Source organism: Rana temporaria, chromosome 1 (genome assembly GCF_905171775.1).
Source record: "Rana temporaria chromosome 1, aRanTem1.1, whole genome shotgun sequence".
Classification (NCBI taxonomy): Eukaryota; Metazoa; Chordata; class Amphibia; order Anura; family Ranidae; genus Rana; species Rana temporaria.
In genome coordinates this window covers 332,580,493-332,606,977 of record NC_053489.1, presented here as the reverse complement: position 1 = coordinate 332,606,977, position 26,485 = coordinate 332,580,493, and the positions used below count along the sequence as shown (strand labels likewise).

The 26,485-nt window shown below is 42.4% G+C and overlaps 2 protein-coding genes across 5 annotated transcripts in view; one reads left to right on the top strand and one right to left on the bottom strand.

Annotated features, from left to right (window-relative positions):
• Positions 1–3,791: 3,791 nt before the first annotated feature.
• ALDH1B1 (aldehyde dehydrogenase 1 family member B1) lies at positions 3,792–13,419 on the top strand. Of its 4 annotated transcripts, none has more exons than XM_040361031.1 (4): positions 3,795–3,894; positions 9,291–9,491; positions 10,162–10,246; positions 10,430–13,419. In XM_040361031.1, exon 4 carries the CDS (start codon positions 10,437–10,439, stop codon positions 11,982–11,984), a length of 1,548 nt encoding a protein of 515 aa, XP_040216965.1. In that variant the 5' UTR covers positions 3,795–3,894; positions 9,291–9,491; positions 10,162–10,246; positions 10,430–10,436; the 3' UTR covers positions 11,985–13,419. The 4 variants fall into 4 exon arrangements, 3 of the variants coding, with proteins under 3 accessions (XP_040216963.1, XP_040216965.1, XP_040216961.1); XM_040361027.1 differs by lacking the exon at positions 3,795–3,894 and adding an exon at positions 8,313–8,748; XM_040361029.1 differs by lacking the exon at positions 9,291–9,491 and having other exon boundaries at positions 3,792–3,894.
• A 2,172-nt stretch (positions 13,420–15,591) lies between these two features.
• Positions 15,592–26,485, bottom strand: part of IGFBPL1 (insulin like growth factor binding protein like 1) — a 56,579-nt gene continuing 45,685 nt past the window's right edge. Inside the window, exons 3-5 of the mRNA XM_040361025.1 lie at positions 23,591–23,707; positions 20,531–20,688; positions 15,592–15,740 (exon numbers count right to left, since the gene is read on the bottom strand). Coding sequence (XP_040216959.1) covers positions 20,548–20,688; positions 23,591–23,707 — 258 coding nt within the window. The 3' untranslated portion in view covers positions 15,592–15,740; positions 20,531–20,547. The remainder of the gene's footprint in view (positions 15,741–20,530; positions 20,689–23,590; positions 23,708–26,485) is intronic.

Below are 26,485 nucleotides of genomic sequence, written 5' to 3'. Positions count from 1 at the left end.
CATGAGTCAATTACTATAGCTGACATGGCAGACATCATGACTTTTAGATTGTGTTAACTCACAACACATATTTAGCATCAATAGAACATTCACACAATACAGGGTTAGTTAGCATAGCACCATGAAATATCTTAGGAGCCAGGCTTAATTAACACAATAGACAATAGAATGCAATCACAGCAAGCTTTCCTCACTACAGCCAGGTAGCTGGAGGCAATTAACATCAATTAACATCTCAACAGTCTATTTTCCACATTAAAGGAGACACTCTCCTTTTGACCTGTTGTGGTCAGAATTAACCCACTTATAATATTTCAAGATATCCTGCAATACATGAATTATCATTACTGTCCCATCTCATGTAATTCATGATATAATATCTCAGTCATTCTATGCCCCTATTGGACATAGGATGACCCTAGACCCAAGAGTCATTAGTGAAGCTGGCACAGGAGTACCCCGCATCCTTCAAAAGTCTCTGGGTATCACGGGCCATTCCGTTACAAATAGGCATCCTGATAAAGAAGAGTACCAATCGTTACCAGCTCCATCAATGGTGAATCCAGTTTTGTTCTATTGTAGAGCTATAACAACCCCTGGAATGTTGAGCATCCACCACTGAATGCACAGGTGTCCTACCCACTGCAGTCTGTGATTACCGTGGGCGCACTGGCAATGTAGCGGCCAGTGGGTGGAACCACACCTAAACCAAGTATAAAGGTTTGAATTAATCGTGAATAAAAATGAATAGAAATGAGGGGGGCATGGCTTGTTATTGGATGGGGTGCTAATGCATGCTGTAAAAGCTTTTGCACCAAACATAAAATCTAAAACTGGGATTCTTCTGTTACCTTACTCTTTTTACATACCATTGGTCATGATAGAGTTAAGAGGACTCGTAGCTCAAGCCCATGTATTCTCATGGATCAAATGCCTTTAAGTGTTCATGCAAGGTGACCTCTAAAAGGGTTTGATTCAGATTTAGAATACTTTAATAATCCCAAAGGAAATGTATTGATAAATTATAGTCTATAATTGAGGCGCTATTCATTGAATTGGTTGATAAGGATGCCTTGACTGCTAACAAAATCTCATCTGATCAGAAACAAGACGGTTGTGACCTGTTATTTGCTGCAGTATTTTAAAAAAATACCTTTCTCCTTCTCTATAGTAGTCATGTTTTCCCACCAAGAGAACATCCATAAGGAAGACATGGTGGAGCTGTGTAGAGGCCTGGAAACTCTTTACCATCTTTTAGAAGATATTGAATTCTTCTCTTTGGTCTCTACTGTGAATTGTTTTCAAGACCTGATTAGTGCTCAGCATGCACACATGCAAGCTCTCTGGCTCGAATCAGATGATCGGAAGATATATATTAAAGGAACAATCTCCACATATACAGCCTACCCAAAGCCAAAGGCTCTGACACTCTCAAACTTCTGTGGGTATCGTTAATACACTCCTGGGAAGACTGACTATGGAAACTCTATTGATCATGTACACCGCATCCATGGGCTGCTGAACCTGCATCTTTCAATGCGTCGTTTAATCTTTTTTTGCAGGAATCACTGCCACACCTAAGGAGATCCTTACCAAAGTGAGGAAAAACAAAACCCTGAAATGACTATCTATCCAGGGATTTCCTGCATACTTTTGGAAAGACAACAATCTCTCTATCAATTGACCAGGGTCAACTAGCAGATCTGACAGACAGAGATCTATGTGTGTGCGGTTGCCTAGCAGACCATTTAGCAGACAAACTGCTAGGTGGTAGCAAGCTACAATTTGTTGTGAGACTGGTTTGGGGGATGTCCATGGACAAATGAAACAGTAAGGCCCCATACTCACGAGCAAACATGTCTGCTGAAACTGGCCCGCAGGCCAGTTTCAGCAGACATGTTTGGTCGTGTGTGGGCGCGAGCGGGCCGAATTCCAGCAAACATTTGCCCGCCGGGCCTTTTCCCAGCAGACAAATATTCCTGGACTTGTTTTAAAACAGTCCGCTGGAATTCAGCCCGCTCGGACATGTACGGTCGTCAGTACAGACCTACCGTACATGTCCAGGCGCCCGCCGTCCCTCGCATGCGTCGAATGACTTCGACGCATGCGTGGAAGCATTTTAAAGGCGGGCCGCCCACGTCGCCGCGTCATTGTCGCGGCGACACCGCGTCATCGACGCGGCGACACCGCGGACACGCCCCGCGTATTGTTTACGCGCGGACTTCTGTACGATGGTGTGTACAACCATCGTACAGAAGCCCTCTGGCAGACATGTATGGTGGAAACGGTCCGACGGACCGCTTTCACCATACATGTTTGTCCGTGTGTACCCGGCCTAACACTGGGGTTCTAGCTTATAGTGTAACTTTAGAAATCCTAGTAGTGAGTGCTAACTGCAAGACTGCTCCCCAACACTCATAGTGCACCAGATTCCAAATGTTTGGGCCGAACATCGCCTGTTCGCCCGTTCAGTAAACACCCAAATTTGTGGGGTGCAAGCGCCCCACAATGCACTTCACGCTGCACGGTTCATTCTAAGCCCTGATTGGGCAAAGATTTGCCCAATCAGGGCACAGTGAATAGCGGTTGTTAAGAAGCGGGCAGGGAAGATGGCCGCCGCGTCCTTAACAACAGATGAGTCATCAAAATTGCTTAACCTTTGAACAAACATTTAACCACTTCCTTACTGGGCACTTAAACTCCCCTCCTGCCCAGAGCAATTTTCAGCTTTCAGCGCTGAAGCACTTTGAATGACAATTGCGCGGTCATACACCACTGTACCCAAATGAAATTGTTAACATATTTTTTTCACACAAATAGAGCTATCTTTTGATGGTATTTAATCACCGCAACAAAAAACATGGAAAATTTTGAGGAAAAAAATCATGTTTCATAGTTTGTTATAAAACTTTGCAAACAGGTAATTATTCTCCTTCATTGATATGCGCTGATGACTCCCCCCCCAAAATCCATACCAGACCCTTATTAAAGCATGCATCCCGGCAAGTCAAGAAAGGGGAGGATGGCGACCAGTCCACACATCTGCAACATGGGGGGGTGAATGCTCTGCACCCCCCACCCCAAAGCACCTTTTCCCCTTGTTGATGGGGACAAGGACCTCTTACCGACAACCCTGGGTGTTGGTTGTGGGGGTCTGTGGGTTGGGGGCTTATCAGAATCTGGAAGACCCCTTTAATTACGGGCAGTGGTGCCCGTAAAAATATGGCTGCCGGCCGACAGCGCAAATGTGCATGCGCCGTTCCGGAGTCTACCGGGGTCGGGACAACTACACGCTCAGCCGGGTGCTGTGGGCGAGCGCATGAGCAGTGATGTAATGTCACCACCTGGTGCCATTTTTGAATGGCCGGCGCTCGTTCCTGATGGCGCCTCGCCACAGCAGGGGTCCCGGGAGGTCGATGAAACCTGTGCTTGGCCTGGATAGGATTCTGGAATGGAGCACTGACTGACCATCCATCCAGGTCAGCCAGACCTCAATTATGCGCCACTTTGTCTTGGTCTATCACATAAAATCCAACTAAAACACATTTACATTCTTGGTTGTAACATGACAAAATGTGGAAAATCTCAAAGGGTATGAATATTTTTTTTTAAAGGTACTGTACATGGTACAGAGATCTCTATTCAGTTTCATTTAATAAGACATCCTTGTAACAAATTGCTGTCCAAACAATAATTTCATTATAAACAGCGACAAATGGCAGAGCTGATTGTCGTTACTGTTCTTTTGTGCTGGATTATGCACGTAACATGGGGGAGGAGGATGAAACCTGAAATTCTCCTCCCTTTTATACTGATTACTGAAAAAACGACTGAGCTGTGAGACAGAAATGAGGCCTGACTGAAACATTTATTCTGCAGCTGGACTTTTATTTGGTGAGTGTTTCCTTACAGCATGCTTATTTTCTTGTCAATCTGTACATTTCATAAAAAAAATGATGTTCACTATCTCAACAAAGCAGTGGACAGCTGCAGAAAACTGCTCAATTTGCTTTGTGGTGATGTGTTTTCCTGGTATACGCATAAGGAACGTTAATGCTTTACAAGTCAGCAACATTTTTCTTGTTCAGTGCCTAATTTAACATGTTATTACACAGCCAGCTTCTTTTAGCATCACAAAGAAAGTATAAAAGTAACCGTTTGTACTAAATACATCTTTGACTGTCAGTTTAAAGATCACATCAGTGAGTGTCCATGCAGCCATGGAAACACTTATCTACAGGGCTGTTAACATTATCTTTGAGTTAGAATGAAGTTTAGATTTATGGTTAGAATTTAAACAGGCTATTGCTTGCACCAAAGGCTAATGCAGTATAACATTCTAATACAACGGATTCATAAGCTTAGATGCTCTACTTAGAAAGGTAACATTTAGGTTTAGGTAATGTTTAGGTGTCAGGCAAACCAATATGCTAATGTATAAAAACTGAGAAATGTAGTAACCTTACTTTTTGGTGACTTACGCCATAAAAATAATGTTATCAGATTATATAACATAAAATATGTTATATGTGTCTTATGCTGCGTACACACGACCGTTTTTCATGTCATGGAAAAAAACAAAGTTTTTCTCGACGTGATTCCTCTTAAGCCTGCCTTGCATACACACGATCGCGATAAAAAATGCTCGAGCAAAGCGCAGTGACGTACAACACGTACAACGGCACTATAAAGGGGAAGTTCCATTCGAATGGCGCCACACTTTGGGCTGATTATGCAAATTTCCCTTCTCATAACTTGCTTCTGAGCATGCACTTTTTTTCCCCGTCGTTAAAGCCTACACACGACCGTTTTTCACGATGAGAAAAAGCAAGAAAAAATAGAGCAGGTTCTGAATTCTTAAAGCCCATTTTTCTCGTCGAGAAAAATGCTCTAGAGCCTACACACGATCGTTTTTAACAACCAATTAAAAAAAATAGCATTTTTCTCATCATGAAAAACGATTGTGTGTACGCAGCATGAGAATGTTATGGTATCCTTGTAGAGGAACCAAAGCTTTAGACTCATGGGCCAGATTCAGATAGAATGCTCTATCTATGGGCGGGCGTAACGTATATAAGATACGTTACGCCGCTGTAACCTTGGGCGCAAGTTCCGTATGCAGAAAGAACTTGCGCCCTTAGTTACGGTGGCGTAACGTATGTGTGGCGGCGTAAGCCCGCCTAATTCAAATGGGGATGTTGTGGGCGTGTTTTATTTAAATTTCAGTTGACCCCGCGTTTTGGATGTTTTTTGTGAACGGCGCATGCGCCGTCCGTGAAATATCCCAGTGTGCATTGCTCCAAAGTACGCCGTAAGGACGTATTGGATTAGACGTAAACGTAAATGACGTACAGCCCTATTCGCGAACGACTTACGCAAACAACGTAAAATTTTCAAAACTTGGCGCGGGAACGACGTCCATACTTAACATTAGCTACGCCTCATATAGCAGGGGTAACTATACGCCGAAAAAAGCCTAACGTAAACGACGTAAAAAATGCGCCGGCGGGATGTATGTTTCTGAATCGGCGTAAGTACCTAATTAGCATATTCCTTGCGTAACTATACGGAAGCGCCACCTAGCGGCCAGCGTAAATATGCAGCCCAAGATACGATGGTGTAAGACACTTACGCCGGTCGGATCTTAGGGAAATCTATGCGTAACTGATTCTCTGAATCAGGCGCATAGATACGATGGCCCGCACTCAGAGATACGACGGCGTATCAGGAGTTACCCCGTCGTATCTCCTATCTGAATCCGGACCACGGTTACTATTTGGTTTCTGGAACCAAGTTCCGAAGCTTGTGGTTTGGATGACCATAATAGCCCCGGTAGATAGAGTGGTGTGATTGAGTCCTGTTCGAATCTCACCCACGTGACTTTGGAGTTCTTAATATTGAATGTTATGGTATCAAAGTCATTTGTGACATCCATTTGTGACATCCAATGTGACATCAAGTCAACAACAACAACAAAAAAATCAGTCATTACTACTTTCTTTTTATCTTTAAAAATATGTTGCCTTTTAATATATTGTCATGTATATTTCACATTTTTTTAAATGTGAACTGCGGTCAGTAGGAGGCAGTGCAGAACGTGGTTAAGCTCCTGCTGATCAAAAAATCTGTAAGCGTACGTAGTTCACGGTTCCAACAAGGTGCTTTGTGCAAGAAGAATGGCTGCTGCTATTCTGCAAATACTCTCAGGATATTGTCATAAAACATGAAGAGTGTGAATTGAGGAGAATATTTGTTGGCTGAGCATTTGCTGACAATTTCATCAAATGGGCTCATCACATTTGCTGTTTTTGCAAAGCACTATGAAGGGTACAGTTAAAGTTTAATTTGAAAAAATATATATATAAATATAAAAAAAAAGGCGAGACCCTTTTCTCCCAACTCCCATCACTCCAGGATTTCAAGCATGCAGTCCCTGCCGTTCTGATACCGGACCATAAGCAGGTTATACTTTGAGAAGAGATGCCTAAATAGTGGTACCCTTGACATAGCATTAGGTCCAATGCTGATTGACCCAACCTCTAGTGCCCAGGAAAGGATGTCACCAGGTTATTGGTGGGCAGGTTATGTGGCACGTATCTGCCCTGCAAGAGGGAAAGTTCATATCTGCACCTTAATAATAAAGTTGTTGTAGGTTTATAGTTACATAATTCTCCATATATGGAGTAATATAGTGGTAGTGAAATTATGTCAAGGGAACTACTGGGAGCCACTTCGCCAGAGTTAGCTGCATCCCATAAAGCTAAACTCCCATATAGGTTCCCATGTTGGCTATAACTCAACAGAGATGGCAGAGCACATGCCAATAACTTTTGAAAAGGAATTAAATTCTCCCCATGTACATAGTCTTTTCAAACACCAGCCTCATAGTGTATTGAAACGTTCACTTCTCCTTTCCTCAACCATGTTCCATGACCTATCATATTATCCCACTGCATATTTAAGTGTAAGCTTCTAAGACTTTAGCACTGTGTAGGAGTAACACAACAGACATGGCTTCTCTTGTGTACCATTTATCCAATAAAAGGAAACTTTTAACAATTTTGAACATATAATAAAAATGTACATAGCTCAATGTTTTATCCTTTGCTGACTTTTTGAAGAGCTACAGTATACATAGGAGCTACAGAGGAAGGATAGCACACAGTGTGGAAAGGGAGGGAAAGGGGAGCGATCGTTGCAAGTTACCATACGGCTGGTGTTTGAAAAGCTTACCTTTCAGTGTGCCCCCCTTCAACAATGACAGGTCCAGCAGTGGCCACTCCATCAATGACTATGCCTTCCCAGCCTGGGCTCATTATCTGGAGATAAAAACAGGCCATACCCTACACCATCTTCCTATTTTGTCAACACATAAATACATTTTTTACTGTTTCCTACTTTACAATATGACATTACAGGCATTAATTTTTAACTTCCAGATCACCCTGGAAGCCCCAGAATTCAGGTAGTTCAAAATAAAAACACACCACATCTGCCAATGCCCTGCCACCATTGCACAATTAAAAAAAAAACACTGCTTATCCAGTGTTTTACTTACTTGAGTCTCTTGACCCCCTCCATAATGCCTCTTGCATTGGAGGAATCCAGTGCTCTCCCATCAAGTCCATGTTCGATTACAACAGATTCAAGAATTTGGGGCTCTTAGATATATATTTCATTGAACTATAACCTAGTGACACCTTGACATTTATTCAAGGATTACTTATGGGTGTTTCTCACCATAGATAAGACACCCATTATTTGTGGGACTAGAGTGAATGATTCCTTTCTTCTCTCTTCTCCCCACGCATCAGTAAGCATCTACCACGTACTTCTGAATTGCATTTCTGCTCAGACACCCACAGGGGTATCTGCTGGGGATCACACACGCATGGGTTTTCATGATATGGAATTAGCACACAGCTCATGTAAATATTTTTGATGTATAGCTCACATGCATTTTACGACACCGTTCTACACCATCATGTGCATTATTGCCATGTTTGCAACCAGTTTTTATTGTAGCCGGTCATCCGGGAGGCCCCTCTGTGCCCCCGGGGGGGGGTTTCCGCGGTCCCATGGGGGTTCCCGGCAAGGTGGTGGGGGGCGGTGGAGTGTTCCACATTCCCAACCCCCCCCCTTTTTCTGCTCAGGTGCGGCCGGGGGTCTCGACCGCCCACTGAGCTTTGCCTTGCCGGCGGCGCTCTGCGATCATCCCCGTATGGCTGTGGCGGGCTGCGCGCGCATGAGGCGCCGGCGTGCGCGGCTCGCCACGATGTCATGCAGCTTGCGACGGGGGTGACGACAGTGGTCGGGGTCCCCCGACCTTCCGGAGCGCCGAGGGAGCCGCACCAGGGCCGCTCGTGTAGCGGCCCTTACGTCATCTCCGTGATCTATGGGGAAGCCTGGAGCCAGCATGTGTTTAGCCCCCACTCATGGCCACGCCCACTGGCATAAAAAAGATAGTCTGCCTGTGAGTCAAGTTTTGATTCCAGGCAGCTGAGCATGGACAGCAGTGTTAAGCCCCCATTCATGGCCACGCCCACTGGCATATAAAAGACAGTCTGCCTGTGAGTCAAGTCTTGATTCCAGGCAGCTGAGCATGGACAGCAGTTCATTCCTTTTATCTCCTCCAACATTGGAAGCCTGGGTCTTCCCTGCACTGTCTGCAGCCTAGATCTGAATACTCAACAACAAGCCTTACAAGCCCACAATTTACCTACTCATATCCATTTAATCCCTTATCAGGTAACAGCACCCTTTTATTAGTACACTCCTATGTTGATTTTTCAACTTTCACTCCCCCCTTCTTTTTGTTTTCTTGTTTATTTATTTATTTATTTATTTTCATATATTTCCAACATTTTTACTATCACCATATGTATCCACATATTCTTTGATGGTCCACATAACATACACATTGTAATGTGTCTCACACATCCCCACCCATGGACACGCACTCTTTACCAGACTAATAAAGTCTCTTAATCACTTTTGTCTGCCAATGGAGCACTCTTATACTATTTTTATATTAAGTACCTTAATATACACATCAATTCCTGACCATTATTCATTGACTAGTTACCCCTTCGGGTCATCAATGAGTAGATCTAATTCAATAAAGAGGAAAAAAGGAAAAAGTGTTTTTTCTTTTTTTTCTTTTTTTCTCAGATAAGATTACAAACCTGCTGCCAGTCCCTCTTTTTTATACATGCCTTACCCACAGATAATCCTACACTTTAGCACAATATGCTATGATTTAATATTTCTAATTCTCTTCAATTACACAGGGCTAACCCATTGGGGGCACTCTGCAGGCACCGGCTCCCCTGATCCTCGGAGGGCGTCCACTGTGCGGCTCCTTGCAACCCCCCTGGGGTCTGTTTTGGTTTCCCTCTCTCCCCCATGGGGTTGTGGGTGGCGCTCCCTTCGGATTTTCTAACGGCTCTGCAGACCTCTGGTCATTACAAAACCCACTTCATTCGTTAACGGTAAACCTTATTCTTGGGTCAATTTATGTGATTTATATTTATACTTTTTTGATCGCAAATTTATGTTATGTATATTTTTGTAGAATCAACCATCCCCCTGAAGAGACCACTTAGAGGTCGAAACGCGTCGGGGAACGCACATCACACAGCATAAAGCAATGTTGTATACATTTGTCCAATATTGTGGAATATGTATTGTATCACCAGATCCATAAAGGGTTTTCTTTTAATTGTTATTGCATTTAAAATGTATGTTATTGACAACCATAAAATAAACCATGTTTTATTATATTACATTTGTTACACTTTTATACCTTTGCTGTCCAAAGCCCCGTGGGGTAAATTTCTTTTTCTACACGATAACCTAGTGATTAGGGAAGGGGGTTGGAGGGGTAAAGCAAGGTTTGTTGTGTAAAGGAGGGGGAAAGCAGTAATACAGAAACAGAGTAGAAATACAGACTGCATTTCTTGTAAACAGATATTTGATGTTGGTATTGTACACTTAGAAGGGGGAAAAAAAACGACTGATGGTCCGGTTTATTAAATCTTCTGCCCTTATTGTTTTAACATTGGATAGTAAAATCTAAAATGGTAACACAGACAAAGATAAATAAGCATTTTTATTGCAAGGGAAGGCTAGGTTTTTATTGACTCCTTTTTTCTGTTCCAGATTTTCCATGACTTTCTTACCAATTTAGAAAGAGAGGGGACATCTTTCTAATAAAGCTCTGGATAGCCATAAAACTTCAACTGAGGTGAGCATCCTTCACCCTATCCAAAACTATTTAAAACATTATAAATATTATGACTGATCATTAGCGGAGCTATGTACATAAATATTAAACAGTTTTATTTAATGTTAATCATACAATGCATTAAAATAATATACAGTATATATATATATATATATAATAAAAAAAAACTGTTTTATTTTGTAGTGAAACCATGTTCCGCATTCGAGCCTACCAACATATCTCTACATTTCGTCATATGGTAGCTTCATATTCAGTAACAAAAGTGCAGAAGCCTTTTGAAGATGTGAGATACACCAAGCTATTCATAAACAATGAATGGCATAATGCAGTCAGTGGGAGGACATTTCCAACTGTGGACCCATCTACCGGAGAAATAATTGCTCATGTGGCTGAAGCAGACAAGAATGATGTTGACCTAGCAGTTCAAGCTGCAAAACAAGCCTTTAGATTGGGATCTCCATGGCGTGCTATGGACGCCTCACACAGAGGTCAACTTCTAAATCGCCTTGCAGACCTAATAGAAAGGGATAGAGTCTACTTGGCCTCTCTTGAATCACTGGACAATGGTAAACCTTTTTCAATGTCTTATAATTTAGATGTTGGTGAAACGATCAAGATTTATCGATATTTTGGAGGATTTGCTGACAAATGTCATGGAAAGACCATCCCCATTGATGGAAATTATTTTTGCTACACCAGACTTGAACCTGTTGGTGTTTGTGGTCAAATTATTCCATGGAATTTCCCATTGATAATGCAGTGCTGGAAACTAGCACCAGCACTAGCCGCTGGAAACACAGTTGTCATGAAAGTTGCTGAGCAGACACCACTCTCTGCTCTATATATTGCATCTTTGTTTAAGGAAGCTGGATTTCCACCCGGTGTGGTGAACATATTAACAGGTTATGGAGCTACTGCAGGTGCAGCAATAGCAAGACACATGGATGTTGATAAAGTAGCATTTACTGGTTCTACAAATGTTGGCCGACTAATTCAGCAAGCAGCCGGTGAGTCAAACCTTAAAAGAGTTACACTGGAACTCGGTGGAAAAAGTCCTTGCATTGTCCTGGCAGATGCAAACCTAGAACACGCAGTAGAACAATGCCATGAAGCTGTGTTTTTCAACATGGGTCAGTGCTGTGCTGCTGGTTCTAGAACCTATGTTGAAGAATCAATATATGATGAATTCTTAGAAAAAGCTGTGGAGAAGGCAAAAGCAAGAAAGATTGGAAATCCTTTTGAAACAGATACAGAGCATGGCCCACAAATAAATAATGTTCAGTTCAATAAAATTCTTGACTATATTCAAATTGGAAAAAAAGAAGGTGCTAAACTTGTGAGTGGTGGAGACCGATATGGAGATCAAGGATTTTTCATCAAGCCAACTGTTTTTGCTGATGTGCATGACAACATGAGGATTGCAAGAGAAGAAATATTTGGCCCTGTACAGTCAATAATTAAATTTAAGAAAATCGATGAAGTCATTGAGAGAGCCAATGGTACAAGGTATGGACTAGCTGCAGGTATATTCACACAAGACTTAGACAGAGCAATGCATTTAACACAAGCTTTACAAGCTGGTACTGTCTGGGTCAACACTTATAATATTGTTGCTTCTCAGACACCATTTGGGGGCTATAAAGAATCTGGAAATGGAAGAGAGTTAGGGGAAGATGGACTGAAGGCTTACACAGAAGTAAAAAGTGTCACAGTAAAAATTTCCCAAAAGAACTCATAAACTATAGGTCCACCTTTAACTAAACAACCTAGACTCTCCCTCGACCTCTCTGAAACTACCATATTATTCAGCACTGGAGCTCAAGGCTGCAGTACATGTTTGTACCTTAATTAACAAGTTCTAGCAGCTGTCCTGTTTGTTCATGGCTTTTGACTCTAGCAACATAGAGGGTCTTCTGAACTCTACACAGTGCTAAGATAAGGAGAGGGGAGACAGAAAGGGCAGCTTCCACAGTTGCATTTTTTCATGTGGGACGAGGGGTAACGCATAGCAAGCTACCCTCTCCACATCACATATTTGTAGTTTATTAGAAGCACTAGCAAAAGGTGAGCCCTGGTCCAATGCACCTTAAATCCAATCTGACTTTGCTGAACCTGTTCCTTGAAAAGCCACTGCCCTATCCTAAAGTTTGAATTTGCTTGCAGTGTGCAGTGAAATTACTGTCTTCATTGTGCTGCGGAAGTCCCAGACAGGAGTTGAATATTACCGATGACTGCTGCCCATTGCTAGCAAGCTTTGTGATGGATGTTCACTAACAGCTCTACATTTGTGTCAGTACAGTGTCACGGGCTCCAGAAACTGCTGCAAATACATAGAACTCCTCTCCTATACCATACTTCAGCAGCCACTGTGCAGGAAGTGATATCATTGCAGGCAGCAGAAGGTGGCACAGACACAACCTTACCTTAGCGCCTCTAAGCTCAAACCCTTCTCTTCTTTATACCACCTCCATTCTACCTACCATTCCTCACTCCAGATGTGCCAAAATGTGCTTGGGGAGTGCAGTTTGGCATCTTCACCTTGGGAGACTTTTATAAAAAAAATTGTTGGAGATGAGATCCAGGTCTGGTCTTTTGGGGAGGTAACAAACAAATGAAATGTACACAAGTACACCATACACCAATGAAAAGGAGATAGTATGTGATTTTCTTTTAGAAAAGAAAAGCTGCAGGGAGACCACAGGTAATACTGGTGACTTATCATTTACTCTCTGCTTGTCATCCTACACAGTTAAAGTGTTGCTAAACCCACAACCATAAAATCTGTGTTTATAGGCAGTAAAGCATGCTTGTTATAATCATTGTGGAACCCAAGGGGTTAATTATCTGCATTGTGTAAAAAGCCTGTTTAATATTGTCTCCTCTGATCTTCCGCTTCTTCCAGAGTCCCCAATCCATCCCCTGATAATACAGTGGCTAGGGGACAAGCTGCACATTCTCAGTTTTGGTGTGTATTGCCATAGAGTTTTTCTTGGGAAAATGCATGTGATCAGCCCAGGGCCAATCAGCACTGTCCAGAAAGAGGGTCAGGGGATTCTCATTCTCATAGGACAATCATGGGAGAATGAAAAACTCCTCCTTCAAGCTTTAACCAGACACTGGTATAAGTCACAAGACTGCTCTAACTGCTAATGAGAAAGGGTATTTAGCAGTTTATATATACTAAAACGATTGCATTTCCATTTTCTGTGTACTGTGGGAAACCAGATATAGTGAATGTAGGGTCCTGGGTTTAGTAACACTTTAAATTCCTATTTAACAGCTCCTAACACTTTATTGTAAGCCTACCTTAACCCTGAAATGTAAGCCTTAGCATTTAAGATAAACTTAGGATCCAAGTTTTAACTTAATCCCAGATAGCAAGCAATTGAGCTGCAAGTTTAAAAATTACTTTGTTAGCTATTGCTAGACTTGCCAGGCTTCACAAGTTTGTTGTACGCATAGCATGACTTCAGATCAACATTCTTTGCAAACATTCTTCAAGTCTGCTGCTTGTTCTGGTTCTGTTATGTTGTGCATAAGTGATCTCATCACAGGGGTCACTGTGGCCTGTAGAGCTATTTCTGTAGGCTCACCACTGCAACTTTGCTCTTGCTAGAGACTTGCCACGCAAATTTGCTACAAATTGGAAAAGTGTCAACTAGAACTTGTGTTTAAAGTGCTCTACAAGTGTACAACTTGCCAGTGAAAATGTACAACAAGTTAACAGTCTTACAATTCAACACTGCCACAAATTTGTGGCATGCTATCCTTACTATCTGGGATCAATAAAATTGACCTTATCTTAACATTTAATCCACTAGAACTTAAACCTAAACTTTAAAGTAAACATATGCTTTGTCTTAAGCCTTGTACACACGATCGGACATCTGATAGAATCTAAACCGATTAATTTTTTTCGTTGGATATCCGATGAAGCTGACTTTCATCAGTCTTTTCTACACACCATCAGTCAAAAATCTGACCGTGTCAAAACGCGGTGACATAAAACACTACGGCGTGCTAAAAAAAATAAAGTTCAATGCTTCCGAGCATGCGTCGACTTGATTCTGAGCATGCGTGGATTTTTGACCAATGTACTTCCACACCGACGATCGTTTTTTTCTATCTATCTAAATTTAAAACATGTTCTATTTTTTTTCACTGATGGAAAACAAACTGATGGGGCCCACACACGATTGGTTTGTCCGATGAAAACAGTCCATCGGTCTGTTTTCATCGGACAAACCGATCATGTGTACAGGGCTTAAGTAGGGCAAAGAAACAAGTTCTCCTAACTGCTGCCTCCCCCCCCCCCTCCCCACAATTGCACATAGTCATCCCTTCCTCTCCCCCACCTCTCAATCCAGCCTCTGGGAGTAAAGAAAGGTTTTCTATACTTTTGGGTACAGCATGTGACTTACTGTACTTCCTCCCATGTGGTGGCACTGGTGCTTGGTGATTGGCTGCTCAGACATCTATCGCACAACTTGGAACTTACATAGGGCTTCCTCTATTCCCTCCTGGCTGCAAAGCAGAGTGAAAGGTTGGTGAATATGTGTATGTGGGGAGAGTGGTAGTAGAGTGAACCTGTAGCTGTAGCCATGCAGGACATTTTATCCCCTAATTCTCAACCTAACTATTAACACAACTTCTATCCAGAACTCCCAAACAGGCAGACGTACAATACTGGTAACCAAAATATCAGTGCCAACTTCATACAGTCCTACACTGAGAACTGACAGCTTTGGGCTTGTGGTGGCAAAAGCATCTCTTCTGCTAAAACATCGAGATTAAATTATTTACAAATCCCCCCCCAAAAAAGTATGTGAATGCAGCTAATAAGGATATTTAAATTAAATTAAATGCTATATTATTATTCTTTTTCCCCGTGACAGATTTGAACAGCTACTTTATTGATCTTTTTTTTTCATATGAATTTTAAAAATTTTTGGAATCATACTCTTTAATGAAAATAAAGGTGTTAGATGTTAGAAGTAGTTTTATATTACTGTAAACTGCATATTGCATTTGACTACATATTTGACCCTAATATTTCCTGCCTCTCGTGTATGCTTTTTGGTATGCTTTTGTCATTAAGTTGCATAATTCACACAATCTCATTTGTTAATAAATGGGCATACATTTTCTATTTTAATAAATAGAAAAACAAATTGTTTGTATATAGCATCATTTGTAAAATACTGTGAGAAAAATTTCACCAAATATTGTTCAGTGTTTGTGGATGAGGTAAGTGAGTAAGGTAAGTTGATGAGTTAAGTTGTTGCTCAACAACTGCTGTCAAGTTGTGTCAAATTAGAAATACTTAAAAGTAGAAACTATCAGGCTTGCAGCTATGAAACTTTATTCAGTTTGTTCTAGTAACTGTTTAATATTGTACAAAAATCGTCATAATAACAATATAAAACTAATTTCTACATGTTTTGTACATAATTATGAAACCAAAAATGTTGCAGGTTGGAAGTCGTTTTCAGTCCTGTTAAAAGATAAGGGAACAAGTTAAAATTAAGGTAATCTCCCACATATTAATAAATATAATGTATTTGTATTATGTATTATAATATATTATTACATCCTATGAACCTTTCTGCATGCACTCCAAACAGGAGCTTATAAATTACAAATAATACAGTCAGGTTCATAGCTATGCGACAGTCCTTGGGAATCTATTTTAAAGTTAAATTGTATGTACAATATATCCAAAACTTAAAAAAAATGTTGAATAGAATAGTGAAAGGTCAGAACCCCTGTGAGGATTTGCTGCTAAATTAAACAGTTTTTAACACAAAAAAATAATAATACACCTGTTCCTTTATAGCAGGTTAACCCCTTGGTGCTGGCTGCATGCAAATATGCAGCCTCTTGGCGCCTGGTCCTTGGCGCCAAGGGGCTGCATTTTTTCATGAATTGCTGTCCATACAGCTGTGCCGGAAGCTCTCCCGACACAGTTACGCATGCCCAACCAAAAGTTTTCTGATCACTTGACTGCCGTGACAGTCAATCATGGCGGTTATGTGCTCTTAAGCCCCGCCCAGCCTTCTGGCATCAAACCTCCTAAGGGACTGTCTAAACCAGGCATGTCCAAATTCCGGCCCGCGGGCCAATTGCGGCCCACGTTCCGGTTTAATGTGGCCCCCCCTGGTGATTTGGACATATATATCCTTTGTGGCCCCCAGGTCCACAAAAGATAAATATTGTATTTATCAGTGCTGCCTCAGAGGGGGCAGGACGAGTGCCGTCAGATTACATACAGGATAATCTCCTGTTTATTCAACGGTGTCTGTAATGGGAAGTCCCATCTCCTAGGCTGCCATCGGACGACTCTTCTGTCTATCATAGGAGGCGGAACTTTGTAATAAAGAGGCCGCAGAGTAAAGAGGAGATTCTCCTGTTTGTAATCTGGCTGCATTGATGGCAATGGTAAGGCGGCAGCATTGATGGCAATGGTAAGGCGGCATCATTGATGGCAATGTCAAGGCGGCAGCATTGATGGCAATGGCAAGGCGGCAGCATTGATGGCAATGGTAAGGCGGCAGCATTGATGGCAATGGTAAGGCGGCAGCATTTATGGCAATGGTAAGGCGGCAGCATTGATGGCAATGGTAAGTCGGCAGCATTAATGGCAATGGTAAGTTGGCAGCATTGATGGCAATGGTAGGTCGGCAGCATTGATGGCAATGGTAAGGCGGCAGCATTGATGGCAATGGTAAGGCGGCAGCATTGATGGCAATGGTAAGGCGGCAGCATTGATGGCAATGGTAAGGCGGCAGCATTGATGGCAATGGTAAGGCGGCAGCATTGATGGCAATGGTAAGGCGGCTGCATTGATGGCAATGGTAAGGCGGCTGCATTGATGGCAATGGTAAGGCGGCTGCATTGATGGAAATGGTAAAGCTGAAGATGGGCACCGATTAGGCTGCATTGATGGGCATTGACCATTATTTTTTCAAATTTACATATTTTTTCCTGAAACTTCCCAGTTAAAGTGAAGGTGCGTGTTATATGTCGATACGGTATAGCCAAAAAACACGCCCGAGCTCATCCTTAGTCCTAAGCGGCACTCTGGGATTCGTTGGGGGCCACAAAAGATCTCTCTATCTCTCTCTCACACACGACATGCCCCAGCTCATCTCTTCACCACACACAGCCACAAAGATAAGAAAATTCTTGTTGGGCAGTGTATTAGTGCTCAGACGAACACACTTAGACTGAATTGTAATGGTTCAAAGATTGTCAGGCAAAATAGTTGGCCCTCATGCATGTTCACTTCATCAAATCTGGCCCTCTTTGAAAAAAGTTTGGACACCCCTGGTCTAATCTGTCCCTTTCTATGTAAAAAAACATGTTGATCCTGCCTTTTTCCTGTGTCCCCCTTAGTGTGCTGACCATAGTAATCATGGCTGCTGATCCATAATACCATGGTCAGGTCACGTCCCTCCATCATCCTGACACTCTCCTCTTTCCCCCCTCTCCCCTTTTCCCTCCCCCCTTTCTGCCTGTCAACTCCTGTGTGTGTGTGTGTGTGAGCAGCTCTCTCCCCACCACTCCTCTGCTGCCACTATTAGGATCTGGCAGTAAAGCTAAATAAAGATTACTACCAGCCCCTCTGTTCTACTAAGCCATACTACACTGTATACATGTCTGTATAAAATTGTGCCTGTAAATATCTTATTTCAGTTAGTTTCTGGCCAGTCACGTGACCTCCAGCCACTTTCCTCCCCCGATCAAATGGCTATAGCAGGAGCGGCTGAGCAGACAGTGCAGCAGTCATGTAACCTCCCGGCTGACATCAGAGAGGGATCTAGGCCCCTCCTGCTGTATCCCATAGATTGGGGGAGATGAGCAGCTGGAGGTCATGTGACCGGCCAGAAATTAACTGAAATAAAGTATTTGGAGGCACAATTTTATACATACCTGTACACAGTGTAGTGTGCCCAGAGATGTGCTGGAGGAGAAAGACCTAAAGATTATAGAGGAAGTGATGTGCAGGAAGAGAAACTGGGTGTATATACTGGACTGTATATAGTTGTCCCAAGCAAGTGGTATCAATCATACTTGGCATCCCATATTTCCCTTACCCCCCAAGTTTAATCCCAAAAATATAAAGCATATGGACTGTTCTATATCCTGAGTGTCTGAGAGGTGAATACCAGGCTTGGCAGGGTGACAGACAATCCAACATTTCAGCAGCCCCTACGGTGGTAATGCTACATATGCTATAAAAGTTATTCAATATTTTTTTTTTTTTTTTTTTTTATAATTTCTTTATAAATTTAGGCCAATATGTATTCTGCTACATGTTTTTGGTAAAGAAAAAAATCCCCCAAAAACGTGTATTGATTAGTTTACGCGAACGTTATAGCGTCTACAAACTATGGTATAGATTTATGGAATTTTTATTTATTTTATACTAGAAATGGCGGCAATCAGCGTCTTATAACGGGACTGCAATATTGCGGCGCACAATCAGACATTGACACTTTTAACACTTTGCGGGAACCAGTGACACTAATACAGTTATCAGTGTTAAACATATGCACTGTCACTGTACTAATGACTAAATGAATAATGTGCATAGCCAGTGTTTTTGTGTAAACAGTGTGGTGCTTTCACTAGGGGAATAGATGGATTCTAGTCCCAGCTTTGCAGGAACACAGAATCCATTCCTTCCCTCATGTCAGAATGGCGATCTGCCTTGTTTACATAAGCAGATCCCCGTTCTGTGTGTATCACCAACAATTGGTGGGTGCCAGAGGACATTGCGTGCCTGGCACCCGCAGATTGGCTTCTGCTGTGAATATTCAATATACTTTTTTGGGGACTCAAAATGTGGAAAAAAAAAATTCTTCCACTTTTAATGCCAATGGACAATAGGACAAATAGAGAGTGTGGGTCAACCTAATGGGGGTACAGACAACAATAAAAACTGACAGGTGTTCTATTACATCTTCAGTCCAAAACTAAAAAAAAAAAATCAGTTTTGCCTTTAGTTATACTTTAACACTTTAACATCACTGTTAGTTTCTTTAGTGACCACTGAGACACCTCAGTCTGACCAAAACAGGCAAGGGGAGGGATTACTCACTTCTCTGACTCATTCAGTTGTCTGTGTAAATTGCAGCTTGAGCTACTGAGCTTTTTAAGGGACAGTAAGAGTTGTCAACAGAGCAACAAAAAATAGATACAGTATGTACTGTAAAAAAAAACCTGAAGCTAAACCTGTCGTCTGGAAATGAAAACATCAAATATTCATATCCGATATTTCATATTTACCTAAGAAATAAAAAATGTGTATAATTCTCTATACATTCCCTTTAAATGAACATTACACTTATTAATAACTTGCTAACAGCATATTTATATAATGGCTGCTAGCTTAGCCAATCAAATGTAAAACATTTATTTTGTTTTGTTGTTTCTGAGCAAATACAGCTCAGATCTCATCATGTGTAATGACAGCTTCCTTGTTCTGCACTGTCTGTATGTGGGCATCCTTATTTGTAGAGATCATATTGCATTAGGGTGTTCACCCCAAAGCTTGCCTTTCTCTGCAGCCTCAGCTTCACGGGACAGGGAATACATGAGTTGTTCTCTGTGCTGAGTGGCTTCCTGTTCATTCACAAATGAAAAAAGTAAATGCAGACTACTATGCTTCAATTATGAATGAACACAATAAGTGAGTGTTTTTACTGTGTCCATTAAAAAAAGGAAGGCACCAGTAAATTGCATATTTACTAGCCCCTTCACCTGCTCTTCATACTGAAACATCCCCTGCAGCAGGCGGGGGGAGAAGAGAAGGAGGGAAGCCAGCAGCACTGTGGGCCAGGGGGCCAATACAGGAGGAAGCCTGGGCAGTGGGGGGACTGTAAACCACACACAGTGATTAGGGTATGCCCAGGCACACCTTGCACACCCCCTGCTCACGCCTTCAGTAGAGACAGAATCTTTGCTTCCTCATCAGAGCCTCCATTAAAGAGAACAGTGAGCAGAAAGAGTGACTGACAAATTTCACTACCTTTCTTCACAGGTTAGCAATTAGAGGCCTTAGATCTCACGCTGCAGATATACAGGGTATATGAGAGTGTAGACACAGGAGTGCCTAGGTAACGTCATACACCTGGAAGACCTTCTATTCTTCAGGAAGAATTCAAGACATTGATATTTTTGAGTAATCATAATGCAAGGTCCATCTTTAATACCCGACAATATGAGTTAAAAAATAAGTAAAAAAAAAAAACATTCTTTCAAGAAATATTGACCCATTACCTGATTACATAGTAACTTCAGATACGGTGATGGTTCTTCTTCATTCTGCGGGAATTGTGTTCAACAACTCTGATGGATCCTTCTGCAAATGCATCTCCTACCATATTGGTCGCATGGCATTGGTAAGTACCTTCATCCTCTTTTGTCAAAGGCTTTATCTGAAGGAAAGCACTCATTTGTCAAAGTTTACATATAGTATTGTCAGTTCGTAAAAAAAATATGGCTACAATTTTTTTGCTTCAATTTTATTTGGAAGGTTATTAATGTTTAGTAATTGTTTAGTAATCGGTCCTTAATCTCACTATTTTATTATGTAGAGATTAATTCTAAATATGGTTTGTATTGCATACTTACATTGGTCCAGCTTGGACCAATGTAAGTATGCATATTTCATGCCCATGGGACTTCTGTGAAAGCGTAGAATGACTGTAGTAGTTGCTTCCAGGTTCCTTGGTGGCATGACAACCACAGAGGACCTCTCGCTCAGCAAGGCCACCACGCATTTTTCTCAATGAATGTAAAGTGTTCTTTGATTACATCAGATGGGGATCATGTCAACTCTGCTACACCTCATTTAATCAGAGAATTATTTGTAGTCAATGAAAGAATGCAAGCTGTGGGGAACATGTGAGCGGCTTACTGTGGTAAAAATGCAGCAGGGCAGGTGCTCAGAAAAGGAAACCTGGAAGACTGCAGTAATCACTGTAGCAGCAGCAACTATTACAGTGATCGCACACCACTCCTGAGGGTATGAAATACCAACTTGATCGTTCTCTTCATTCCTCTCTAGCTCCCTCATCACCTCCTCCCATGCTCGCCCCCAGGACTTTTACCGAACCTCTCCCATCCGATGGAACTCCTTACTCCAACTATCTCCTGCTCTGTTTGCTTTTAGATGATCCCTGAAAATACTCCTCTTCAGAGAAGCCTATTCTGCCTCTACCTACCAACTGTACTTTTATTTTCTCCATCAGATCACCCCCCCACAGTTATTATCTTTTGTATCACTTGACCCTCCCTTCTAGATTGTAAACTCTAACGAGTAGGGCCCTCTGACTCCTGTATTAAATTGTATTGTAACTGTACTGTCTACCCTCATATTGTAAAGCACTGTGCAAACTGTTGGCGCTTTATAAATCCTATATTATAATAATAATAATAATAATAATAATTATTATTATACAGGGATCTATGATAAGATGGCCCAGAATGAACTTACGTTTGTGTCATCTCTCTTAAACTGACTCTAGCCAAATGAACTTAAGACATTTAGCACAGAAGTAAAAAATAAAATGAAAATGAAAATATACTTTGTATTCTTTAGGGCCCAGTATACTACATAAATAAAATAGGTATAATAAGCACTATATAGTATATTAACCACTTAAGGACCAGAAAGGATTTTCTCCTTAATGACCAGGCCAATTTTTGTGATACGGCACTGCATCGCTTTAACTGACAATTGCACGGCGCTGTACCCAAACAAAATTGATAGCTTTTTTTCCCCACAAATAGAGCTTTCTTTTGGTGGTATTTGATCAAAAGTGGTTTCTGCTGCGAATACGCCGCAAGATCACTTTCATCGGTGGCGGACGCTCTCCAGTGCACTCCGCTGCTTATTGGAGCCGTCGTCAGCGGCGGAGGCGATCCGGTTCTGTCCCTGCCTGTGTATGGAGACGAGTTAAGGGAAGATGGCCCCCACCTGTCTCCATATCACTGCCAAATCATCACTTCCACCCATACGTCTTAAAGGGAAATTTTTATTAAAAAAAGTGAATTTTTTCCCAAAAAAAATGTGCTTGTATGACCGTCGCGCAAATACGGTGTGACAAAAAGTACTGCAATGACTGCCATTTTATTCTCTAGGGTGTTAGGAAAAAATGTATAATGTTTGGGGGTTCCAAGTAATTTTCTAGCAAAAAAACTTGTAAACACAGAGTCTGAAAAACAGGCTCAGTCCTTAAGTAATTAAAAAAATAAACAATATTTTTTACTATAATAAATAACCCCCCCCCCCCCCCAAAAAAATTCAAAAAAATAATAATCTTCATCAGTTTAAGCCAATATGTATTATTCTACATATTTTTGGTAAAAAAAAAAGCTTAGTGACCATTTTGCCTACCTGTCAGTGGCACAGCGTAAACACTAGGGGCCAGATTCAGAAAGAATTACGTTGCGCAGCGGCGGCGTAACGTATCCCATTTACGTTACACCGCCGCAGGTTTACAGCGTAAGTGCCTGATTCACAAAGCACTTACCTGTAAACTTGCGGCGGTGCAGCGTAAATCCGCTCGGCGCAAGCCCGCCTAATTCAAATGGGGCGGGCACCATTTAAACTAGGCGCGTTCCCGCGCCGAGCGTACTGCGCATGCTCCGTCCGTCAAATTACCCGACGTGCATTGCGCTAAATGACGTTGCAAGGACATCATTGGTTTGACGTTAACGTAAATGGCGTCCAGCGCCATTCACGGGCGACTTACGCAAACGACGTGAAAGTTAAAATTTCGACGCGGGAACGACGGCCATACTTAACATTGCTTAGACCACCTAGGAGGCAGCCTTAACTTTACAACGCGTATCGCTACGGAAACTACGTAAATTTAGATCGACGGGCATCGCGAACGTTCGTGAATCGCCGTAACTAGTCATTTGCATATACTACGCCGACCGCAATGGCCTCGCCACCTAGCGGCCGGCCTAGAATTGCAGCCTAAGATCCGACGGTGTAACACAGGTTACACCTGTCGGATCTTAGGGCTATCTATGCGTAACTGATTCTATGAATCAGTCACATAGATACGACAATCGTATCTCAGAGATACAACGGCGTATCAGGAGATACGCCGTCGTATCTCTTCTCTGAATCTGGCCCTAGGTTCCATAAAGACATGTAGCTATTCAATACAACATTCAGTACAGATTCAGTTTTTCAAATCACTATTTTTTTACTGCTGTGCATTTTCATTCCACTATATTTCCTGTTCTTGAAATATTTAATAAAAATGTATTGAAAAGTAGTAAGTCATCCAGTACTTCCAAAAGTTTATGTTTTGAACTCACCATTACCCAGCTGGAACTTTCATGACGAGAAGGTCCACCACGTACTTGGACAGCAACATTCACTCTGTCTCCAGGTAGGTCCTCAAATATTCGTACTCCTTTAGGAGACTCTGACACCTTCAAAAACACATGAAACAGGCAAGCCTGATATTAACTGCTTGCCAACCCTCTGCACTACATTAATTGTGTCAGGTTGGCTCCTACAGGCACAATCACATACCTGTATTTCGGGACTTTGCTCTAGCTCCTCTCTCACATGTGCATGCAGACTCAGAAGATAGTGTTGTCATTTGCTGCAGCACAATCTGATCAGTGGGTCCGTCCTAGCCAATGATTTATGGCTGGGACCCGCTGATGGGCTCTGCAAATGACAGAAGAAAGCCCTGTGTTGGTAAACAACACAGGGCTCTCTTCATACAGCAGTGATCTGCACAGCAGGGAGTAAAATCCATCACATTGCTTAGTAAAACACCACACAGTAAACACATGAAAGGTTGTTAGACACACATTTAACCCCTTGCCTTAGATGTTAACCACTTCCCATCACGTGTCATTAGTACAGTGATCGTGTATCTTTTTAGCTCTGATCACTGTATACTGTATTAGTGGCACTGGTGATGCCAATGTCACTTAGTCAGTTCCCCCCAGGATCATTTATAGTCAGATTATCCACTGCGCTATCAGGGTCCCACTATAAGTCGCTGATCACCACCATTTGAAGTATCAAAAAAAAAAATAACATTTCAGTATCTATACCAAAGTTTGTAGATGCTATAACTTTCACGCAAACCAATCAATAATGCATCTGTGCATTGCGATGTGCTGTAACAAAGTTTTCAGCTTCTAAAGAAAAGGTTTTAAAACCCCTGAACCACTGTAATGGCTGCATGGACACTGCCAGCTCATCAACCATGGAGGTAGGTACAGTGGGGACCAGAAGGTAGGCGTTAGTTCACCTTTTTATTTTTTCTAAAAAGGTAAACTAACCCTTTAAAGAAGAAGTAAACCCTGATGGGTTCTACTTCCTCTTTTTTTCCCTGCAAAGGTAAAGCATAATGGGCTACTATGCATCGCATAGTAGCCCATTATGTGTCACTTACCTGAAACCGATGCCTGCAATGTCACTGCTGTCCCCTGTTACAGGAAGCATCCATTCTGCACCCCTCTTTCTTCCGGGGGCCTGAACTCCGGCTCTGTGAGTCGCGTGACGTCACTCCCACGCATGTGCGCAGGAGCCACCAGTCATGGCATGACCTTCCTTTAGAAACGGCACGATCGCCATTTCTAAAGTGCGCCTGCACCTACAGGTAAGTCTTAGTCCGCATACACACGGACTGAAGGACCGTTTCATCGGTCCAAACCGATGGTGTGTGGGCCCCAATGTTAGAACTTGCTTTAAAATTGAACTGATGGACACCTAACGGATAGGTCAAAACCGACGGTTAGTATGCAAAAGCATCGGTTAAAAACCCGCGCATGCTCAGAATCAAGTCGACGCATGCTTGGAAGCATTGAACTTTATTTTTCTCAGCACGTCGTTGTGTTTTACGTCACCGCGTTGGACTCGATCGTTTTTTAACTGATGGTGTGTAGGCACATCAGACCATCAGTCAGGTTCATTGGTTAACCGATGAGAACAGTCCGATGGACTGATCTGGTGTACGCGGCCTTAATCTAGGCTTACCTGTAGGTAAAAGTGGTTGTACAGGGTGTACAAGCACTTTAATGAAACAGTGCTTTTATACATAAAAGTATAACATAATAAAAATAAACAGCTGCTGTTATTAAAGTGATTGTAAAGTCTCTTTTAAAAAAAAATAACAAACCTGTTATACTTACCTTCTCCGTGCAGTGGATTTGCACAGTGTAGCCCGGATTCTCCTATTTTCGGGTGCCTCTTCGGATCTCCTGGTCTCTCCATCCTGTCAAGTGCCCCCACAGCAAGCAGCTTGCTATGAGGGCACCCGAGCCAAGCTGAAGCTTCATGTGTCCATTCAGATAAGGCGCTGCAGTTCAGCTATGCCCTCTCTTTTTCCTGATTGGCTAACTGACTTTGACAGCAGCGGGAGCCAATGGCGCCGCTGCTGAGTCTCAGCCAATCAGGAGGGAGAATCCTGGATGGCCGAGAGACTTGTGGACATCGCTGGATTGAGATGAGGCTCAGGTAAGTTTTAGGGGGGCTGCTGCACACAGAAGGTTTTTTTTTATCTTAATGTATAGAATGCATTAGGATGTAAACCTTCTGCCTTCACAACCCCTTTAAACAAATGTAAAGTACAAGTTCTAGTTTATGTTAAGGTAATACTAAAGTCTCTTGTTTTTAGTTCAAAATAACAAACATGCTATACTTACCTGCTCTGCGCAGTGGATTTGCAGAGGGCAGCCCGGATTCTCCTTTTCTCGGGTCCCTCTTTGGCTCTTCTGGCCCCTCCCTCCTATTGAGTGCCCCCACAGCAAACGAGCCAAGCCGTAGCTTTGTGTGTCCATTCAGACATGGCCCTGCCCTCCCCTCTCTTCATTGACTGACTAAGTTGATTGACAGTAGCAAGAGCCAATAATACTATGCTGCTGTCTTAGCCAATGCGGAGGGGAGTCCCCGGCAAGAAGACACTCCTACAACTCCACTCCTACAACATCACTGGATATAGATAGGGCTCAAGTACCGTATTTATCGCGGTATAGCGCGCTCCCGCGTATACCGCGCACCCCTAAAGTTGCCCCCCAAATTCCTGTAAAAAAAAAATGTTATATGATTTTATTACTTACAGTTTTGGTGTCTTCCCAGCGTCCATCGTCCGGTCCGGCGTCCGTCTGCGGCCTCGGTGGTGTCCTCCCGGCTTCTCCAGCTCGTGCCTCAAGTCGAGTCCCCGCTTCCGGCGCTCAGTTCGAACGCCT

Coding starts and splice junctions, on each gene's coding strand:
- ALDH1B1 (XM_040361029.1), top strand. CDS start 10,437: ATGTTCCGCATTCGAGCCTACCAACATATCTCTACATTTCGTCATATG.